Raw genomic sequence first — 23,139 nt, 5'->3', positions numbered from 1 at the left:
TATTTTTATAATATACTCCTTAGTTTCGGGACTCTGCACTGTTTCATTTGTGTTATAATAGTGTTATGGAAGCAAAGTTGTAAAATAACCTTTTAGATTTTGATAATATTAGAAATTTTATAACATTTACATTGTTACAGAGTGAGAATAATCATGATAAAAATAACAATTTTTACTGAGGATTTACTCTGTGCTGGGCACTGCTTTAAATATTTAGCTTTCTTAATCCTCATGAACCCTATAAAATAGGTTATCCTTAGTTTTAAATTGGAAAATCGAGCCACAGAAGTCCCGTAGTTTACTTAAGGTCATACAGTTAGTAGATGGCAGAGCCCCAAATTTAAACCCTGGCATCTTCCCCAAACATATGAATAAGTCCTTATTTTTTAAAAGTCGATTAATTTGTGCATCTCATGGCTTTCAGAGACTATGAGAAGTTTCCAAGTTCTATCTTTCAAGGATAAAGAGGCAGAATTCAGAGGACTTAGATTAGTTTCATTTCACTACTTTTCCAGTGGACAGGAGTGGTCTTCAGGATCCTCACCAGTAGCTAAAATGGGAGCTGCACAGTGCACTCAGCTGTGGCTTCTTCCGTGTCCCAGAAACCAGTTACTACAACCAAGGTGGATGCTGTTAACACACTTGTTATCACTGGTGTGTTGACCAGGCAGCATCTGTTGCACAGACATTTGTCTTGCTTTTCTCTTCCCATCCCCCGGGTCCATCTAATCTCGTTAGTTTGTTTCCATGAAAAGACAGACTGAATCTCATCTATAGGAGAGTGCCTGTACTAGCAGTAGAAACTGTGGCATGTGAGGTACAGGTGGGAGGTGCTGTGGGATGCAGCGTGGGAGAGGGACTTGAGGGAAGGCTTGCTACTGAAAATGTTATTGGAAGTGATGTCATGAGGAAGAGGAATTAGACTAAGGACAGCCCCCAAGGGAGTAGAAGGAGACTGCTGAATAGAGGCCACAGAGAGATATTCTGGATCAATGTAAGAAATCATCATTTGAAAGAGGTCTCTAAACTTGGATTTGCCTGAGAAGCAGTAGCTCCCCTACCGCTAAAGGCATCAAACATGAGTTGGATATACACTTGGGAAGAATGTTACATAGAATATACTATTATTGTCTAGAAAGTTCCACTGGATGACTTTTGTTTTGAAGATTTTATTATTTATATACTTGAGAGAGAAAGAGAGAGAGTGGAGGGAAGAACAGAGGGAGAGGGACAAGCAGACTCTGCGCTGAGTGCGGAGCCTGGTCCGGGCCTTGATCCCACGACCCCAAGATCACAACCCAAGCCGAGATCAAGAGTCCCACGCTCAAACAACTGACCCACCCAGAAGCCCCACACTAGATGACTTTTAAGTATTTTACAACCCTGGGAAGTCATGATTTCAGTTCCGCTCACCCACATGATTGGGATCCCTCTATTCTCTACTATAACTCAGGCCAGTTTTCAACTTGTGTTGTTTCTATTTTTACTTTTCTCCAGCCTGCAAGACAGATTCCTCTTCTTTGTTCTCTAGCCCCAAACTATATCATTTTCCAGAAGGACACAGGGAGCCTGCCTCCATTATCCATATTCAGTAACCCTCTAATAATCTAATATACAAAAATAAATAAATAAACAGTGTTATAGGAGAGTGGTATTTTATACACTCTAGGTATGCCATAAATGTATGCATACATATGAAACACATATAAATATATAAAAACACAAAGAGTTCAGTTGTAGAGGTAATAAAACATAGTTCCTTAGAATTGGGGACTCATTCTCATTGATGGAAAATTTGAAGAAACAAAATTACTTGGATGAAATTATTTGAGCCAAACAAGTTTTTCCAGAACTAAAACAAGACAAAACAAAACAATAGAATTGGACCTGAATACAGTTAGGGAAAAGGCATAGGGAATATTTTTATAGCTAAATATGTTTGCATAATATCTGTCATTCATCTAGGAGTCTCTTAACCTTCTCACATCTGGACATTTTCTTAAGGAGGACCAAGTCTTGCTTGATTGCAGACAGAAAAACTGATTTGAAAATATACTAACTACAGAGTAATTGAGTTATGTAGGTGTTAGTGATACATGTAATCAAGGTCGTATGAATCTAGTTTGCTCTAAGTAAAGCAAGCCAAAAATTTATACAAACCATTTCCTACTAAGATCTTACTTGATCACCAGTCTTTTATTTGAATTTCACAGACTTAGGAGCTTCTTATTAATAACAAAATAATTAATAATTACACTACTGCCTATCCAATAAAGGCAAAATATGACACCAGGGCAACCCAGTAATTCCTGGATGTCTACCTTTAACCCCACAGGGCAGGCATGAGTAGATCCAAAGCCCACAAAAAGGGTCAGGAAGAAGCATCCTGAGCCTCATAAGAAGCCACCTGAGCACTTCTAACTGTCAGAACATCACTAAGACCTAGGGTGGTTGCTGAGCCCTGGAGTTGCTCTGCATCTAATTATATTTCTTATTATGGCACAGGTGCAACTCAGGGCTCCCATGGACCTCTTAAACCTCAGCTCATTTACTTATTTTTTGTTTGTTTAAAAATGTCAATAGAGGTAGCAATCAGAGTTAGTGACTGGGGAGCAGGAGAAACCAGAAAAGACAAGTATTACGTCCAAACTAGAGAAGGTATTGAGCTTTATAGGTGTTTGTTTATAAAGACACAATATATTTTTCGTGTCCATTAAAACTTGCTTACCTGCTGCTAATGTCTGTCCTGTTCCTGACGTGCTGGTTACACAACCAACTGAGTTGCAGAGAGAAATAGTAAAGTTGTATATCCTATAAGGTTTTAGTTCTTTTACAATATAAGACAGTTCTTGGGATTTAGCAGTGTACAACACCTTCAAGGCAAAAAAAAAAAAAATCAGATAATAGATAAACAGTGTGAGAAATATAACCTTGGCAGTCAAGAATCCATGAATCCAGTCATGTTCTATGAATTCAGACAGAGGAATTATTGCCAACCACTATTAGGAAAGGGATTTTTTTTGAAGAGTCTCAACAAGCTAGGATTTAATTGATAATTGTACAATCACACTGTTTTATGAGGTAATAATCCAGTTCCTGAGTGGATAAATGAGGAAACCAAGTTATTGCCTCATAAAGCAGCATGGTGGTATGTTTATTGTCACCAATGGCAGAGATAAAGGATGGTGACATTGTCATTGTTATCATGAAAAAGTCCAAATAAAACCATGGGGCTTGTTCAAAACTAACCCTGCATAGTAATGCCCACACGTTATTTGATGGAGCTAGTACAGAAAAATGTCACTATGTTAAATCAATTCCATCATTTTCTTGAAAGAAAAAAAAAAGCCACAAAAGAAAAAGGAAAACAAGTAAACACATTACTGAGCATCCACATGAGGTCAATTCTCAATTATCTTTCTTATACAAATAAGCATATGCAGATTAGATCAAACAGTTACATTTTTTGAAATATTGTCTTTATCACACAATTTCAAATGAAAACAGCAGATTTGAGCAAAGGAGACTGAGAGGAACTCCATAGTCCATAAACAAATAATTAAACGACAATCACTGAGCATTGGTACCATCATTACAACTAGAAATGATCAAAAGCAACCATATAAGTTTACTTAGTTTATAGATACAAAAAGCACTGGAAATTATATTCAGCAAAAAAGTCATTAAAACAAAGAGTATGACACCAAGCATTAGTATAAAACTTTTTTTCTAAGGGATGTTGATATATTCATATCAAATAATCTCCCATAAATATAAATGCAGGTAACTGTAAAAGTTAGTAACATTTGAAGTAATTGTCTAGATATTTTCACTGTAGAAGTAAGATAAAACTCATTCAGAATATTTGCCTGGGTATTGACTTTAAAATTTCATGACCTAAATGAGTAGTTCTAGAAAGCAGTGTGAATGGAATATAAACAATATCATATATAAAATAATTTTCAGAAATAAAGGTAACTTCAAAGATTCTAAAAATCTAGGAATAATTTAAAAACTTTGGTACTATTTCCTCACAATTACATTTAGAAATCAGAAAAACATCAAACACCAGATTATAAATCCTTTATGTTTCTAATTCTAGAGTTGTTATTGAGGGATTGAGGATATACAATTTTCTGTTCTGTGCAATGTGATTTAAGATTTTCTAAGAAAAGTAAAACATTGAAATGAGTAAAATTTACTGAATATTGCTATACAATTTATGCCATTTAGAACAATCCTGGTGGGATTAATGTAGACTTTTAGAAAATGGAATTGTTCTCCAGATAAAATATAATAAAGTGTTTCTTATTTTAAGGAAAATGTGGTAAAAATATACAGCGGAATATTATGCAGTCATAAAAAGGGTTGAGATCATGCCATTTATGACAACATGGATGAACCTAGAGGAGGATCTTATGCTAAGTAAAATAAGCCAAACTGAGAAAGACAAATACTGTATGATTTCACTCATATGTGGAATCTAAAAAACAAAACAAATGAATAAACAAACAAACAAAAAGCAAAACCAGACCTGCAAATATTGAGAACAAACCAGCGGTTGCCAGAGGGAAGGTGTGGGGAGGGTGGACAAAATAGGTGAAGGAGAGTGGGAGACACAGGCTTCCCAGTTATGGAATCAATAAGTCATGGGAATAAAAAGGCACAGCATAGGGAATACGATTAATGTTATTGTACCAGCATTGTGTGGTGACAGGTGGGAGCTACATTTATGGTGAACATAGCACAACATATACAGAAGTTGAATCACTATGTTGTACACCTGAAACTAATTTAATATTGTATCAACTATACTCAAATTTAAAAAAAAATTAAAAATGAAGTATTTCCTATTTCATTTAGGATGTTGCATCATTTTTTTTTTTGAGCAAACTATTCTGTGGAGCAAGAATACAAAATGAAATATAACAAGAAATAGAAAATGTAGATTAGTACTAATTTTGATGGACTTTTACTTTTCTACAGATAGTTGTTATAAATTACATGATTTTAAAAAAACATTTACCTTAAAGCTTGGGGCACATAAAATCATCACACAGATAAACTTTGTCTTTATCATATATTTAGTCATTTTATAAGATTTAAAGGACCAATTTAATCAAAAAATTTCTTTGAGATAAATCTTTAAGGAGGTGGAGAGAATTCTGTAGAAGCTTGAAATCCTACACTGATAATATCACCACTTCTATATATTTCCTTGCCACATTCTTAGTCAATGTTTCTGTAACAATTATTTACAGTAGGCTTTCCCTAAAAATTTTGGCTATTTTTTTACCAAGCTTATGACAAGACACACTCAGGCCAGTGTGGATACAAATTTAATTATTGAGAAGATGAAGATTCTGACTTTGCCACTCTTGATTTCACTTTCTTGAATATATGATTAGGTAGATAGATATTTGTAGGGTGAGAAAGCGTAAGAAAGAGAATAAAGTGGCATATCTATATCCTTATTTCAACTCAGCCACAAAGAAAGGACTTTTCAACAAAAAAGATGCATATACATAATTTTTGTCACTAATAAAAAAGAAATATTTTCCTGCTCCACTGAATGATAAAATTATCTTTTTAAAAGTTTAATGTAGTCCTATCCCATTAATAATGATCACTAGTAGGACCTAATATTGTCAAGCACTTTAAACTCCACAAAAATCATGTAGATAAGCAGAAATTGTTTTCCTGTTTTACAGATGAGTAAAACCTGAAGTGCAGAGATGTGTGGATGGCTAGCAATTGGCAGAAGTGGAATATGAACAAATAGGTTGACTTCTAAGGCTATATTTTTAGGAACTATGTTTTTTTTTCTTATTTTGTTTCTTAGACTAGAATACCATATTGCAAGTAATAGTTGCTCTGAAGCTATGCTTTATGAAGAAAGAATAGTTTACAAAGCAAAAACATAGCAAAAACAGTAACAATGATAAATACGGTATAACATTAAGGACCAAACAAAGCAGTTACAGCTGTAAATTTACCTTAAATTTTATGATACGCTGGATTGGTAGACTAACTCATTTAAGTTACAAGATATGTGTAAGGCTACCTCTGTGTTTATCACCCGAGACAGAGGCAAATTAGTCAGCACTTATTTCCAGGCTAATGAAAAAGTAAAACAAGGAATCATAAATTATTTATTGGTTCTTCTTCTAGCTTTGTGTTGTAAACATGCTCTGTCTACTGAAAAGCCTCAGAAATATTGGCAAACCTATTGGTAATGGGTTGAAGAGGGTCTCTCAAAAATCCTTGTTTGCCTAGTACCTCAGAAAGTGATCTTATTTGGAAACTGGGTCTTTGCAGATATAATTAATTAAACCATCATGGAGTTAAGGTGGGTCTTAAGTACAAGGGATATATTTATAGAAGAAAGGAGAGGGATACACAGATACAAAGAGACCCCAACACAGAGATGAAGGCCATGTGAAGACAGGCAGAGACTGGAGTTATGCTGCCACAAACCAAGGAACACAAGGAGCTACCAGAAGCTGGAAGAGGCAAGGAAGGAATCTCCTGGACAGCCTTCAGAGGGAAAATGGCCCTGCCAACACTTTGATTTCAGACTCTGGCCCTCCATTAAAAAAATAAATTTCTGTTGTTTTACATCACTTAGTTTATGGTTAATTTGTTATTGCAGTCCCAGGAAACTAATACAATGGGGTACAAAGGTCTGGCTCCTTGACTTCTTTAGGACAACCTGATAGTGTCATTTCAGCTCCAGAACTACCCACAGGATCAGCTTAGACCCTTTTGTTACTGCATCACAATTCAGCTTCTTATTCTTCTCAACCCTGCAACTCTTACTACTTTCCATGTGTTGTTTCTGAGAGCACTCCCCAATAAACATGTACTCAATCCTCTCCACAGCATCTGTTTCCCAGAGAACCTGACCTAAGTAACAGCAGGAGTGCCCTAGGAAGGAGACTCTCAAATGATATTTTGGAGTTGGATCACCAACCAGCTGGCTGCCAAAGAGAACCTCAACACAGGTAGTGGGTGGAGTACTGATGGCCCCTAGCATACACTAGTGGTGCAATTCTTAAACTCATTAGTGGTGAACTGGATGATTTACCAGTAGAAGGAAGTTCACTGGTTTGGCGGAACTGGAAATTATATGGACTACTTTAGGGAAAGTAGTAATTTTTAGGACTGTGGAATCAAGTAGCTCTTGCTGCTGGGTGCTATTAATGCATTGAAGAAAGACAAGATCAGAAGGTCATCAACTCAAGGCAAACTGTGAAAACCACCTTGGCAGTATTGGTTCTCCAAATTAATAACATCCTATTAAATAAATCAGAGAAGCAAGACATGGCAGATATACAGAGGTCTTGGTAAGTACTATATGCTCCAAAGAATGAGAGATCAAGTTTTTTAAAATTAAGGGTCTGCCACATCAGTAAAATTTTTAGGGGTCCAGTAGCCTGAGACATGCTAGGTCATCCCTTTCAAAGTAAAGGTCAAATTATTGCATCTTGCCCTTACCACTAGTAGGAAAGAAACAGAATGTCTGGCAGGACTTCTTACATTCTGAAGAGAGTATATTCCACATCTGGGAATACTATTCTGACCAAGTTACTGAATACTATGGAGTACTGCCAGCTCTGAGTGTACCCTAGGGCTGGAGAGGATTCTTCAGCAGGTCAAGGCTGTGTTGCAAGCAGCCAAGCAACTTGGGACATAAAGCCTATCAGATCCTGTGGTATGTGAGACATTTATGGCAAGCCCTCAATAAGAGAATCACAAGGTACACTCACAGGATGTGGAGCAAGGTCATATCACACAATGGAAATTAAACACCATCTGCTAGACAGCCCCTAGCATGCTAGTGGGCCTTGGTAAAAGCAGAAAATCTGACTATCAACATCAAATGGTCATGCAGCCAGAGCTACCCCTCATGAGCTGAGTTCTGTCAGACATGGTATGTCTTAAGGCCAAGTTGGTCCAACAGAAATTCATTGTAAAATGGAAGGGGATGTCTTGTAACAGGCATGAGCAGAGTCAGGAATAATACGCTGTGCAAGCAGGTTGTCTGGACCCCCATGTCACCTACCATTTGTACACTGATGGCTCAATCTCAGCTCATACCTATGACTTCTTGGACGTTCCTCAAGAGCTGACAGTGTAGAAAAATGTGGTTGGGTTCACAGATGGGCTGTCTTAGTATGCGGTTGCAAGTCAAAAATGGGTGACAGATGCCCTATAACCCCATTCAGGGATGGCCCTAAAAACCAGCAGTAAGAAGAAATCTGCTCAATGGGCAGCACTTTAGGCAGTGCACCTGGCCATCCATTTTGTGTGGATAAGGGAAGAGTCCAAAGGCAGAACACATCTGAACTATATGGCAGTGACCTGAATGTATTGGTCATGGGCATGGAAAAAAAAAAAAAAGCCTGGAAGATCAGGAACCAGGAAGTGTGGGAAAGAAGAATGTGGATAGGCCCACGGGAGAGATGGTTATGTGTGAGGATCTCTTTATATCGTGCTAATGTCCACGAAAGAGCGTCTTCCTCAAAAGAGGTGCTAAACAGCCAAGTACACAGAATGACTTGTCCAGTTAACATCAGCCACCTCTGTCATTGGCCACCCCCATGCTAGTAAAATAGGCTAATGGAGTATATTGACCACACCGTAAACTGGAGGGAAACAAGAGCCTCTCCCCTTCCAGGATTATTATATACATATCAAATGACTTAGTCCATGTACACAATAAAGCCTTTCTAAGTTAGCTATGATTATTATTCTCATTACTAGAAGGCAATATGTCACTGTATATCCCAAACCTTGACCATGTTAACCTTTGCTATAAGCTGTGATAAAACCATTCCTCAGAATTCTCTTCTCTTAGGAAATAGAAATATGCAAAATGTCCATAGAAGGCATTGTTATCAATGTTACTTATATTTCCAAAAGAATTAATACAATATAAATACCAACTGACTGTGGGTTGGTTGAATGCATGACTGTATGCCCAAATAACATGACAGTGCACAGCTACTGAAAGTCAGCTCCTTACAAGATATTTAAGGATAGATGTTAAGTGTAGAAAGCAGATTTTATTAAACAAAATCATACCTATTTTGTTTTAATACATGTTTGTATTAGAAAAATAAGTGATAGAAATATACAGTGCCTCATGTGCATGGTTTTATATTAAGAAACAAACACCACAGGTAAGGAATACGTAAGGGAGAATTTGGTCATAGAGTTCTGCAAAATCAGAAAATGTCAAAAGGAAGACAATTCAATTCTAAAATACTAGTACCTGTGACAACGCAGCCGGAAGAGATTGCCAAGGTGACTGTTCAGAAACCATATTGATCTTATAGCCCACAACTTCTCCTCTTGTTACATTCTCTGCTGGCTTCTCCCAGGACACATTGAGGGAGTGTGGTGAGAGCGGGAAGACGGAAGGAGGGCTCATGAATGCAGGTACTGTCAATGACAGTAACACAAGCAGACAATGAACGTTGTACCTCCAGGTTTCCAGATGGAATTCATACACCTATCCTAGTTTCTCACATAACCCCGTTCCTTACATAATCCGATTTCTAAACATCAAAGGATATACTGGTGTTTAGAAAAGCTACTTCCCTTTTGTAGTTGTTGTTGTTCTCTGCAAGGATATTCTCCACCCTTATATTCCCAGCAAAGATATTTTCCATTTACAAAAGAAAAATCATTTAAGAATTTGCTTGTGTTCATCAAGATAACTAGTAGATTATTTGGGGTTGGAAACCACAGGTCTTATGAAGCATTTGAAAGGAGAAGTCATCAAAACTGAATCTTAGTCCACAAAGTTCAGAACAATGCATAATGACATATTGGATTTCTGATGTACAGATGTACTTCACTGAGCCACGCCGATAGAGCTTGGAGACTATTACTCCTCAGAAAGAGGTAAATCTAAAATGTTCTAAATAACCCCAAAGAAATTTTTAAAGTTTTCAATAAATCTTGATTGAAATGTTCAGAGTACATACACGCATACATTCTCCCCCTGCCATCCTTGAGATCTTAATATGGATTTTAAATGTGCTAACCAAAGGTGTATTATCAAAGGACCTCATCACACGTTCAGTAGCCAGTGACCCATAAGATTATGAGGGTCCAGCATTGCAGTTTCACCCATTACTTTTCATTTCTGACCTTGATTTTCCCCTTCCAGAATGCCATGGCTCATCACTTGTGCTATCATGGCACTATTATTTGTCCAAGATGGCTGGTAGTCATTAAGAGATGCTCAAGCACAATGCACATTTTATTCATGAAATGATTCCCTTGGACATCAACTTAAAGCTACCCTTATCCTCCCACAGTCCTAACAGATCCAATTTAAATCAGGACTTGGGTTTCTCTGAATACCCATAGATTCAAAGCAGAACAAAAGCGTCTTTTTTTGGTTAAAGGCTCATAATATTTGAAGTGTTTTTAATGTAAAGAGTGAGGGGGGGTTTAAAAATATCTCATTTGCTGTAGTGAAGATATCTTAAGAAAATTAAAAATTTTACTCTCCTTCCTTACCATATTGCCAACTGCTTATAAGCACATTTGTGAATTACAGATAGTGATATCCAGGATTCTATCATTAGGTATCATCTAGTACCTACACTATTTGCTTTGGAGAGAGAAATAAAAACAAAATGAGATTTGTGAAATTGGTACAGTTATCTCTTTCATTGAACATAAATCGTGCTGAATTTGGAGCAAGATAGGACATACAGCCAACCCACTTCAGGAATGGAAACCAATTACTATTTTTGGCAAACATTCCCCAAAGACTGTAACTATATAGTTAAGTTATTTTTCCCTCTTGAAGTAATAGCTCAAGCATTTTTTTTCCCCTAAAACCTACTGCAAGTGCTTTGTGACCTTGAGATATTTACATAACCAACAGATATGTTAAATGTTTCCTTGGCCTATATAAATTTATAATTCTTGCTTTTCAAAGTTACTTTAGTTCTGTTGACTTTCACTTGGGGCAGTATTTTCATTTGGGAATCTTCAAAGTAGAGTTCAAAACATTTTTCTTCACCTGATTCTCCCGTTCTTTCTGAAGTCCAGGCTGAAGACACACTGCCAGCCATGTTCACAGCTAAGACTCGAAACTCATACTTGGTGTATGGCTCCAAGGCAGTGATGGTTGTGGCTGTTTGAGGAGGTTTTAATGCATTTTCGTTGGCTGATTCTGCAAGTGGGTGAGGACTGAGCCAGCCACTGCTCTGAAAAACTTGACTTTCTGCTGATGGGTTTTCTCCATCAGATTTCATTCTCTTCATGTAGAGTTCATATCTTATAATTATTCCTAGAAAAATGAAACAGTGAACCAGGAGGACTCATCAGACAGACAGACAGACAGTTTTGGGGGTGAGGCGGGGTTAGGCCGGCTAAACAGTACCAGCTTTGCATTATTCTTCTGACTAGATTACCTGTCCATTTCTTCAGTAATCTAGATGATGGGATTTATAAAACACAACAAACTGATGGACAGATGAATGTATGAAATACTGCTGAAAAGCATATTCATGGGAAAAACAAACCAAAAGGGAATGCATAAACACAAAATAGCTTTAACTTATTACAGGTAAATTCAATCCCTTTGAAAATGAATGATCATAATTTCTACTAAGAATTGCATTTGCGGGGGCAGATTTGATCATTGCACCTCCAATTTATATCTTTCAAATATGGGTATTTTATTATCTGTTTAACACAAGCCCTGTTTATATAAATACTAGACTATCAAACTTGATTTCTACCTAGTCTTCTTAAATAACTTTAAAAGTCTAAGAGAAAAGGTTTTACCATCGTACGTACATGATATTAATTACTAAAAATCTATGAATTTGTGTCTGGCCTATATAACCAAGGGTTCAATTGTATGAAGACAAAAAATTAACTTAATGGAGTCTGCTAGCCTATATACATATTTTTTGTATTATTTTATATCCTTTTCTTGCTTAAAAGAGAAAATTTACTGCTTATGGGTGCCCTAACTTGTGACACAGTCAAATATAATGCATTTCATAAGTGAGTTTCAAATTAGAAACATCATTTTTGTTGTGACAGATGTCATTAAGAGCAAAGATAATATTAGCCTTTTAAGGGGCAATTTAAATGAATGGAATTTGTTATTAGATTAAAGAAATATACTTGTTCTACTAACCAGTACAAATAGCATCTGATATCTTTAGAAATTCTCAATTATTATATCCTACTGTTACAAAAATGAATACAGTTGCCAGATTCTTATTGCCCAATTCCAAATGCCTAGATTCTCATTCATGTTTTGCTCAAGAAAGGGAAATCTAAGCCCTGAATTCTTACCATTTGGTTCCATTGGAGGAGACCATTCTACATGAAGTTCTGTGGAACCAATCTTCCGCACCTCAGGTGGACCCAGCCTTTGGGGAGGTGCCTGGGCTGTGATCACTGTAAGGGGTGAGCTGTGTAAACAACCCCCACTAGTACACGCCTGTACAGAAAAATGGTACTTGGTGAATGGAACCAGATTCCTGATGGTAGTGGAGGTTTCATAACCTTCATAAGAAACACATGGCTCATTGCCACTTGAAGGAGCACAGGATAAAATATATTTTTCTATAGGACCAGAACGATTTGAAGGTGCAGTCCAGGCAAGTGTCACAGAGTCTGAGCTAATAGGAAGGATATAATGTAAGTTCAAGTTTCCTTCTGGGACCCCTGGTTTCGTCTTATAAGTGACAGACTCACTCCTTGTTGAACCATGCACACTGGCCGTCTCGATGTAATAGGAATAGGAAGTATATGGTGACAGGTCAGTATCTAAGAAGTACTGAATATCTGAAATTAAAAGAAGAAAAGTGTTACATTTCACAGATTGGTAAGGAATCATTTCTAATTGTTTTCCTATTTATATAACTTAATCACATAAACTATACAATCTGCTCTTTTGAGTAAGAGAATGGTTCATATATTTAAAACTGAAAACGAATTCTGATTGCTTTTACTGTGCAGTATAACATAAGAAAAGTGCCTCTTGTCATGAAAACTATTTAGAAGGGTTTTTTTTTTTTTAAAGATTTTATTTATTTATTTGACAGAGAGAGAGAGACAGTGAGAGAGGGAACGTAAGGAGGGGGAGCGGGAGAGGGAGAGGCAGGCTTTCCACCGAGCAGGGAGCCTGATGCGGGGCTCAATCCCAGGACCCTGGGATCATGACCTGAGCCAAAGGCAGACGCTTAACGACTGAGCCACCCGGGCACCCCTAGAAGGTTGTTTAAACTCTTGTTCTTTCTATAATATAGTTGCCTTTTTTACAGAAGATATAAGAGAAATTCCTGGCAGTTCTCTGAAACAGAAATAGCATTCTCTTCTATGTAACCTGTTTGCTTGTTAAACAATATTGCCCTGGACCAAGGGTTGTCCAACTGCTGCCACAAGGAACATTTGTCACCTGGCCAATATCCTGACTGGAACCTCTCCTGAGTTTCTGACCCATAGAAACTGTGAAATTATAAATGTTTGTTGTTTTAAACTACAAAATTTTGGAGACATTTGTTATCATCAGTGGAGAATTGACACAGGAGAAGTCTGGGTTTTTTAAAGGGCTAAAAAGCTAAGGAGTGGACATGGTTAGGCGAGTGCGTGGAGCTTCCTGTTCTCTAAGGGGACAGGAAGTGTATTGCAGGACTGTGACCCTTACAATGGCCCACCTGGCCAAGGAGAACTATTTACAGGTTCCAGCCTCACTGTCACAAAGCAGGTAGTGAAGAGCAGGGCTGAAACTGAGAGGCAATAAACCTATACCATATACTAGCATATGTTAAAATATATTTTATGAGACCTTGGTCCTTAATCCAATTTTGGGGGAACATTTCATCAGGAAGCATATAAAAGTATGGATGTGTGATATATAATAGGAAATGTTGAAGTAAGTTAAAATGGAATTTAATGGGTTACAATATTTTAATGTTTCTATGATACATTAATAGAATTCCAATATCACATAATTATTTAAAAACATAGTGATGAAGGCCATGTAGCACATGTGTATTTGAGTATTATTATGAAAAATAAACTGGGAGTATATACTACTCCAGAAATTTTCCAAAGTGAAGTTAGTCATCATACTAGAATGCTGCAATTGTGAGGCTTAAAAAAATTATTTTAAGCTTCGTTAATGGGATATAACATTTTTATATGAAAAAGATCTATACCAAAAACAAAATCACTTAGACAAATTATTGCACAAACAGAGCATGAGATTCCTCTTTGGAGATGCTGATGGTAATAACCATATGCACTAATTAATTTCTTTTTTAAAAGATTTTACTTATTTATTAGAGAGAGAGGGGGCAGGCACGAGCAGGGCGAAGGGCAGAGGGAGGGGGAGAAGCAGGCTTCCCGCCGAGCAGGGCGCCCCATGTGGGGCTGGATCCCAGGACCCTAGGATCATGACCTGAGCTGAAGGCAGACGCTCAACTGACTGAGCCACCCAGGCACCCCTGCACTGATTAATTTATTTCCAAGTATGCTTAGTATCAAATAACAAAAAAGTATTCCCATTGATATCTAATTCTTATTTCCCAAATTAGTGAAATTTTCTATTATAAAATCAAACCAGAGAACGTAAGTAATCTGGGAAAATCCAGATTCATATTCTCCTAATCCCTTCCCTTTCCGGCAATCCAAAACTGAAATGGTTTCAGGGCAGAGGAGAGTTGGTATTCAGTTTTTTAAAAATGTACTGAGCATGCTTAAGTGAGGTAGGAGTGGGAGAATATTATGAGATTTCAGGTTTTCCTGGATGTAGAAGAAAGAAAACTACCCATAATCTCCCATTAGCATCATGTATATAGATATAGATGATAGAGAAATAGAAATATAGATACACACACACGTTAGTATATATAATACACAGACACAGACACACACACACACACACACACACACACACACACACATATATATATCCCTTAACACAACCATTCTCACATTGTATTTTAATAGTTTGATGAATTGTCTTTCCTTGACACTAGACTTATCACCCTGGGAAGCCAGGACCAACCATGTTCTCCTTACTTGCCACCGTATTGGTAACAGAGTAGAAGCTCAATAAAAATTTGTTGAATCAATCAGTGAAGCTGATATATAAAATTTACTATGCCTCTTTAAAAAAAGTGATATCCTCCACCAGAAAGATTTGATGAATGACATTTACTATGCTTCTTCAGAAAAAGTGATATCCTCCACTGGAAAAATTTGCTTTTGATATATTGATAGTAGTTGCTAAGTAGTTTCATTCTATCAATTAGTCAAAGGACTACTACATTGGTTTTCAATGTATTACCTGAACATCATACTTGTTGCTCATAACTGAGTATCGTGATCATAATTAAACAATAAGGGAAATTGCCTCTCTATAATAGCTAGGGTGTGGTTACTATTACATACATTTCTGGCATATAACAGTAAATTCAATAAATACTTATTAAGTTAAAGTTTTCTGCACTCCACATGAGACAGTTTAAAATATTTAAAACATTTGAAAAAAATCATTGAAGGTTTGCAAACCGGTGGAAAATATTCTATTTAACGTGTCAAAAGCCAAACCTACAAGGCAAAATAAATATCAGTGCTTAAATATTCCAAGAGAATGGCACACGCTTAAACTGGAAGTTGGAAGATACATAACCTGATGATAATTAAGAGAAGTTCAGTATGTACTTGATGCTTATAGCATTTGAGAAATGGAATATAATCCCTATAGATCAAAATCTACAAGAGGAGTCTATTTAGCAAGTAACTAGAGTAATTATAGAATTGAGATGGCAACATATATTTGGTTAAAAACACTGTATAAACAACATATAGTGTGAACTAAATAAAAGTAATTGAAAGGGTGTAAATAGAATTCCCCTTAATTTTATCATAACAACAACAACAAAATGACTTGGGTTAAAAGAACTTATCTAGAGCAGGTCATACTCCTAAGTTAGGATAAGAATTATCTCTATCTTTAACTATGAGCTTGGAAAAATTGTTCTCCTACACAAACTTCTTTTTTTTAAGATTTTATTTATTTATTTGACAGGGAGAGAGAGCACAAGCAGGGGGAACAGTAAGCAGAGGGAGAGGGAAAAGCAGGCTCCCCGCTGAATAGGGAGCCCCATGCAGGGCTCTATCCCAGGACCCCGGGATCATGACCTGAGCCAAAGGCAGATGCTTAACCGACTGAGCCACCCAGGCGCCCCCTACCACAAACTTCTGCACATTCAGGACAACATTCAGAATTCTCGCCTCGGCTCTAATTCATGATCTCGGCTGGTACCCACTATGGTTTGTAGTATTTCCCTAGTATACCACCCATGAAAGCTACCTGGACCTGCTCAGGTTTGCTGAATGTACCTTATTTTCTCATACACCTTCCCTTCATGCCTGTTCACATACAGTTTCTTCCAGGAAAATCGTTCTTCCTTCACTGCAGTACCTGGCTAATCCAGCTCACACATCACCTCCTTATTGTGAAACTTTCAATGATTCTCAGTCTCCCTCTCTGCCACCACAGGCATGGCTTCCTCTCCTCCTCCCAGTACTTTCCTAATACTCCAAGTCTACTCTAACTCAACATTTAATATATATTATAACTTTGTCTTTTTTTTATCTCCCCTCTCAATAACAAGAACTGCTCCTTCCATCTTTGTGCTTCTAGTGACTCATACAGTTCCTGATCTGGAGTAAACACTGAATAAAATTTTACTGAATAAATGTTCCAGAGGGGAGGGGGGTGGGGGGATGGGTTAGCCTGGTGATGGGTATTAAAGAGGGCACGTACTGAACGCAGACCACTGGGTGTTATACCCAAACAATGAATCATGGAACTCTACATCAGAAACTAATGATGTAATGTATGGTGATTAACATGACATAATAAAAAAAAAGAAAAAAATTTACTGAATAAATGAAGGAATGACTTTTCCATATATGTCTGATTGATTTTTCTAGGAAAAAATAATAAGAGCTTTATAGAAACAGTTGCTTGTCCTCAACTCTTCTATTGTGTTTCTTATCCCTTCCCTTTATTTACTGTTTGTTTCTCTCAGAGAAACTGAACCATCTTACCACTTGTTACATCGATCCCTTGATGTAGAATAGAGTAACAAATGATAATAATATTAAAGGTAGAAATGAAGTCCCAGGGTTCACTAGGATGTATCGTCATCTAAAACCCTAAACTATGTTAACGTCTTTAGGCTATGCAAGCAATGGCCAGGTGTAGAAGTATTCATCCTCTAGGTTCTCTGTGATAGGATTTTTTTAGAGTGAACATGTCAGGACTATTTCTCTACTCATGGCTTCCCATGAATTTGGGGAGAAAGGGGGAAACAGAGCATGCTCAGATCAGCCCATTGATTTGTTTTTTCTCTTCTAATCTGTCTTCATGCAGGAGAGAGGGTCTAATCTCCAATGGACTTTTATCAGTAATGAAGATGACTTTTATTTTTCATGTCCATCTTACTGACTCTTAGGTCTAGCTCTCTTTTAGTTCCAAACTCAAGCAGGAAAACATAATATGATTTATTGGCCACTACCTAAAACTATACCACTATCAAATGAGTGCTATTTCCTATGATGGCTGTTCTCTTCACACCCATCATATGGAAAACACCTGTGGGCAAACCAGATTGGAGCTACAGGGGAGATAATATTAGGCGCTGATTATGTATAATTCGCAGTGCGCTTATTTGACCTCTATACCTTTCTCTCCTATTTTTGAAAGCTGGTTATGTACAAGCTTATGAGGATGTAAATTTTGCTTATTTTTAAAAAGTTTATTATTCAGAAACTTTAAAATTATTCCACCATTACCTGTGTGCTATGACTAGTAACAAATACTTTGCAGCCTTTAAAGATGATAATACACCAGTGTGTCATGATCTTAGGTTGGAAACCATTGTCCTGATGGTACATCAGGCAAGCTAGGAAAAGTTATTATTCTAACAAGGAATTCTATAATGGTCTCAACCAAAGGATCAAACTTTCTCAGAAGACAACACTATTAATTTTCTTTGAAAAGTTCAATGATTCTCCACCTATAATTCCAAATGCCTTTATTTAACCCAAAGATTTGTGTTCATCCGACTGAATATAAGTACTGTTTCCTTTTCATATTACACATGCTATCCACACACTGGAAATAGAGTAATAAACATGAGGGTATTATTAGAATGATACAAAGTTCTGACAGCGTTAACCAATTGTTCTTACTGTTCAAATGCCATCATGCAGATAATTTTCACATCATTAATTATAGTGATTGTCAAGAAATGCCAGAAGTGGCATTTTTTAATGAAAAATAAGGTTTTAGGAAATAATACCTCATTTAATAGGATTATATAAATGTCTGATTAGTGAATGAGTACACATTATTTATGTAAGAAACTGTTATTTGGATTCTGTATTAGTGCAATCATGAATAAGAGCCAGAGCGTTGTATTCTCATGTAATGGTCTATAAAATAGATCACAATATATTACTATGGAAAACATGCCACTGGAATTGAAGGGTATAATTGAAGTTTAATTTTATTATTGAATTAAGCTGAATGGAAAATGGGGTGACCCTAATTCACAATTTCAGAAATAATCCAACCAGTGGTACAGTCATCTTCAAAATCACTTTCAATATTTTTATAACTCTCTCTTCCCCTATCACAAAAGTTTAAGTTTCAGGACACCTGGATCATGCTGATATTTGGAAGAAAATAAACATTCTAGTAGCAGGTTTTTAGGATGCTTTGCCAACATGGCAGATGTAGACAGATGTTCGTTTCCCTTTGCAATCTGCATCATGAAGTTCAGAGTTGCTATTAACTTCAAAGAAGAGCTGGAATACTGGAGAAACATTTAGAGTTAACAGAAAGTGGACACAATAATGTAGGTGCATGTCAGTCAGAATTAGGTACAAAATGTAACCTACTCTACTACATACAAAATAGAAATGTATGCTCTGCAAAAGTTTTAAATCCAATCACTACGTTAAAACAAGTCATCTCCCTAACCATTTTGAGGAAGATTATGGAACTTCAGTGCCTCTACAGAACTTTACACGCTCTTCTAACTAATTAAGTTAAACTGGAATTTGGAAAATTGGGTATTAAACAAAGAGAACAAAATGGAAACTTGAATTAGAATCACTATTCCAATGTTTTTAAACTAATTTCTTAAACTAGCTTGTAGCTAAACATGGCTAGAGGCAAATATCAGATAAGACAGAGCTGGAAGGATGTAAACATTTCTATTTCTTCATTCTGACTTTAGGAAAACTATCTAAAACATCTGAGTATTTTTTTTAAAGACAATGGGTCCCCATAGTTTGATTTCTATAAGCTCCTTTAAAATCTTTTTAAAAGTTATAGATGCAGTTTTTTCACATCCTTTCTTTCAATTTAAGTTCATATTATATTCTACCTCTGTGGAAATGGCAGTGTGTGCATAAAATTACATTATTTGCATGAAGGTTAGTACTCTGATGCCACTTCTTTAAAAGTCCATTTTTAAACTAAGAACTTTAAAAGCTGAACCCATGTAATAGAAATATTTGATAAATTTTCTGTAACCTTTATGCTCAGAGAAAACTATAGTTCAGTTTGTTTTAAGTCTTCCAATATTTCTACATATTTTTTAATTTAATTCAGATTATTTATAATTTTTATTATGTTATACAATGTGTCATGGGCATTTCCATTCATCAACATATAAACTAAAATATAATTTTATAGGTAATCACATCCTACAATTCACATACCAATGTATCAGGATCCTATTATGCCATCTATTAAAATTTATTGAAAGATCTTTGAATATCTGAATGTTATGCAATATTTTGCTATTACAAATAGTGTAGGCTGGAACATATTTTGTACCCATTTATGACTGTTCATTTAAGATAAATTTCCTAAAGGAAATTTGCTGAGTCAAATGGTATACAAAAGGACATAGATTTTCATACATTTTAACAGTCTATCCTGCATGAAAAGTTGTGCCAATGAACTTACAGAGATAGTCCGGTAGTTTATGTAAGTTCTAACTGTTCCACATCCTCATCAATGCTGGCTGAATAGGGTGATTTTTTTTTTCATCTTTGAGAATTTGATAAGCATTAGGGACTATCAAATAAGTATCTCATTTTTATTGCATTGTTTTGATTACGAGGAGACTGCTAGTGAGACTCGTAATTCTGTCTCTGCTTGAAACACTCTCTGCTAGACACAGGAAACCACAACATTTATCCTCAGTGTCAAAGAACTTAACTAATATATCAATTCTCAGAATATTATATTTTTCTATTACCCAACCTTTAAACTTACTGTATGGGTATTGATCTTCAGTTGTATAGATTTCAGAACTGTCCCTGAATAAACTGTAAGTAAGCCAGTGGGCATTTGGAGAATCAGGTGGGCTCCAGGACAGATTGATAGCAGAAGAACTTTGAACTTGTCCTCTGGGTGGAGGTTGTTGTGATGGAGCTAAATTACAATAGAGGGAGCATGTATTAGCAAATGCAATCAATAAGCACACAAGTAAGCTGAAGTACGATATCCAGCAAAGAGGTCTTTCTGATTCAGGATTACTTTATCAAAAAGACATGTGGTTTACCAAGACATTAATAAACAGAAGGTATACATCATAAGTTCTCTAAAACAAAGCTTTTTATCTATAAGCATAAAACAATTTTGTAGATCAATGCAGCTGTCATAAACATAGTTGGCGAGTGGACCACAAAAGTTTACACTAAGCACTTCTTTTTCTTCTTCTTCTTTCTTCTTCTTCTTCTTCTTCTTCTTCTTCTTCTTCTTCTTCTTCTTCTTCTTCTTCTTCTTCTCCTCCTCCTCCTCCTCCTCCTCCTCCTCCTCCTCCTCCTCCTCTTCCTTCTCCTTCTTCTTCTTTTCTTTTCTTTTTTTTTTTGAGAAAGTATCCAAGGATACATAACATTTATTTTCTACTTAATTATTTTAAAAGTTAACATAAATAAGTTATGTTGAAACTTGAAATTTAAGTAACATAATTTTTGGATTTTTAAAAAGAAATTTTCCATTCCACTAAGCACAATGCCTCATCTTGCTTCACAGAGCACAGTGTAAAATAAAGAATAATAGTTGGTGATACAAATACCCATGGATGTCATGGATATTAAACAGTCCAAATATTAACAAGAAATAATTTGAATGTACTATGTGGATATATCCACACTTGTTAGAAGTGCAATGATTATTAGAAGTAATATGATTGCTTCCATGAGGCACATAAGAGCATTCATCTCACTATTTTAGTGATATTTTATATAATGTAAGTACATACTATGAAAACATTGTCTCTTCTCACTCCATATTTTCCTCAGTCTCCCTCTTTTCCTTCATTCCTCATGACTCCCCCTCCCCGCCAGAATACATAAAGGTAAAGGAGAAAAAAAATGTCTATTTTTTAAGGACAATCAGCCACCGGTTTATTTATTACCTGCTGGCTTAACAAAATTCATAATCCTCCATCCGTTTAGACAAGTACATCCTACTCAGAGTTCTTCATTAAATAACATATCAAAGGTTTCTGTGTTACTTTACTTTAAAAACCATTAATATTTTTGTTAAGAAACTTTTAAAAAATCATGTATAGAAATGAATCGATCAAATAATTATCCAATATTTATATGAAATATTTACAGTCACTGGGTGATAGAGTTTCAGAAGAGGAGAGAGAGCACATTCAAATTAACTAATGTAATAAAGAACTTGATAAAGAAACTATTTTCAAAAGGATAGGCAGAGAGTGTAAGGAAACCAAAAGAAATAGAGCAGTACTCTGCAGTATGATAAGAGTAGAGCTCCTTTACTATTTATGTTAGGGGTCCTCAAGACCACTCCCATGTTCGAAGACTTGCAGGACTCATCATATAGTCCTACTTGTGGCTAAAATTTATTATAGCTTAAGAATAGAGTACAATCAACAAAGGGAAAGGTACATGGGTAAGTCCAGGGGAAACCAGCCTCAAGGTTCCAGTCTACAGGATATGCCTAATTCCCCTGGCAATGTTTTATGAAAATATGTGCAATGTTGCCAACCAGGGAAGCTCATTAGAAACTCAATGCCCAGGGTTTGTATGGGGGTGCTGTTTATGTAGACAGCCTCTGTCTACATGAATAACCCCCAAATCCAAGATTCCCAGAAGGAAAGCAAGGTTAAGCATAAACCATTTGGTTGAACAAAATTTAAGAGACAGTGAGCCAAACTATGGAAAGAGCCAAGATGTCCATCGACGGATGAATAGATAAAGAAGATGTGGCGCACACACACACACACACACACACACACACACACACACACACACACACACACACAATGGAATATTATGCAGCCATCAAAAGGAATGAGATCTTACCATTTGCAACAACATGGATGGAACTGGAGGGTATTATGCTGAGCGAAATAAGTCAATCAGAGAAAGACATGTATCATATGACTTCACTGATATGAGGAATTCTTAATCTCAGGAAACAAACTGAGGGTTGCTGGAGTGGTGGGGGGTGGGAGGGATGGGGTGGCTGGGTGATAGACACTGGGGAGGGTATGTGCTATGGTGAGTGTTGTGAATTGTGTAAGACTGTTGAATCACAGACCTGTACCTCTGAAACAAATAATACATTATATGTTTAAAAAAAAAAAAAAGAAGAAGAAGATAGCAGGAAGGGAAGAATGAAGGGGAGGAATCGAAGGGGGAGACAAACCATGAGAGATTATGGACTCTGAGAAAAAAACTGAGGGTTCTAGAAGGGAGGGGGGTGAGGGGAGGGGTTAACCTGGTGATGGGTATTAAAGAGGGCACATGTTGCATGGAGCACTGGGTGTTATATGCAAACAATGAATCATGGAACACGACATCAAAAACTAATGATGTAATGTATGGTGATTAACATAACATAATAAAAAAACTTAAAAAAAATAAAAAATAAAGAGACAGTGAGCCACTCTTACCTGTTCTGGGGATGGTGAGAACCCTCACAAAGTCCAAGTTCCCAGATGCCAGCCAAAGGCTAACTTTGTAAGTGGTCTTTCTACAGATAAGTGGTCAGGCCCACCATGTGAGCTTTTT

At 36.5% G+C, this 23,139-nt stretch overlaps 1 protein-coding gene across 1 annotated transcript in view; it reads right to left on the bottom strand.

Annotated features, from left to right (window-relative positions):
• The window catches only part of USH2A (usherin), a 717,806-nt gene that overhangs the window by 513,631 nt on the left and 181,036 nt on the right, over positions 1 to 23,139 (bottom strand). The window contains exons 15-19 of the mRNA XM_027612135.2: positions 20,363 to 20,521; positions 12,340 to 12,834; positions 11,048 to 11,317; positions 9,278 to 9,447; positions 2,729 to 2,873 (exon numbers count right to left, since the gene is read on the bottom strand). Coding sequence (XP_027467936.2) covers positions 2,729 to 2,873; positions 9,278 to 9,447; positions 11,048 to 11,317; positions 12,340 to 12,834; positions 20,363 to 20,521 — 1,239 coding nt within the window. The remainder of the gene's footprint in view (positions 1 to 2,728; positions 2,874 to 9,277; positions 9,448 to 11,047; positions 11,318 to 12,339; positions 12,835 to 20,362; positions 20,522 to 23,139) is intronic.

Source organism: Zalophus californianus, chromosome 10 (assembly GCF_009762305.2).
Source record: "Zalophus californianus isolate mZalCal1 chromosome 10, mZalCal1.pri.v2, whole genome shotgun sequence".
Lineage (NCBI taxonomy): Eukaryota > Metazoa > Chordata > Mammalia > Carnivora > Otariidae > Zalophus > Zalophus californianus.
This window is presented reverse-complemented; position numbering and strand designations above follow the sequence as displayed.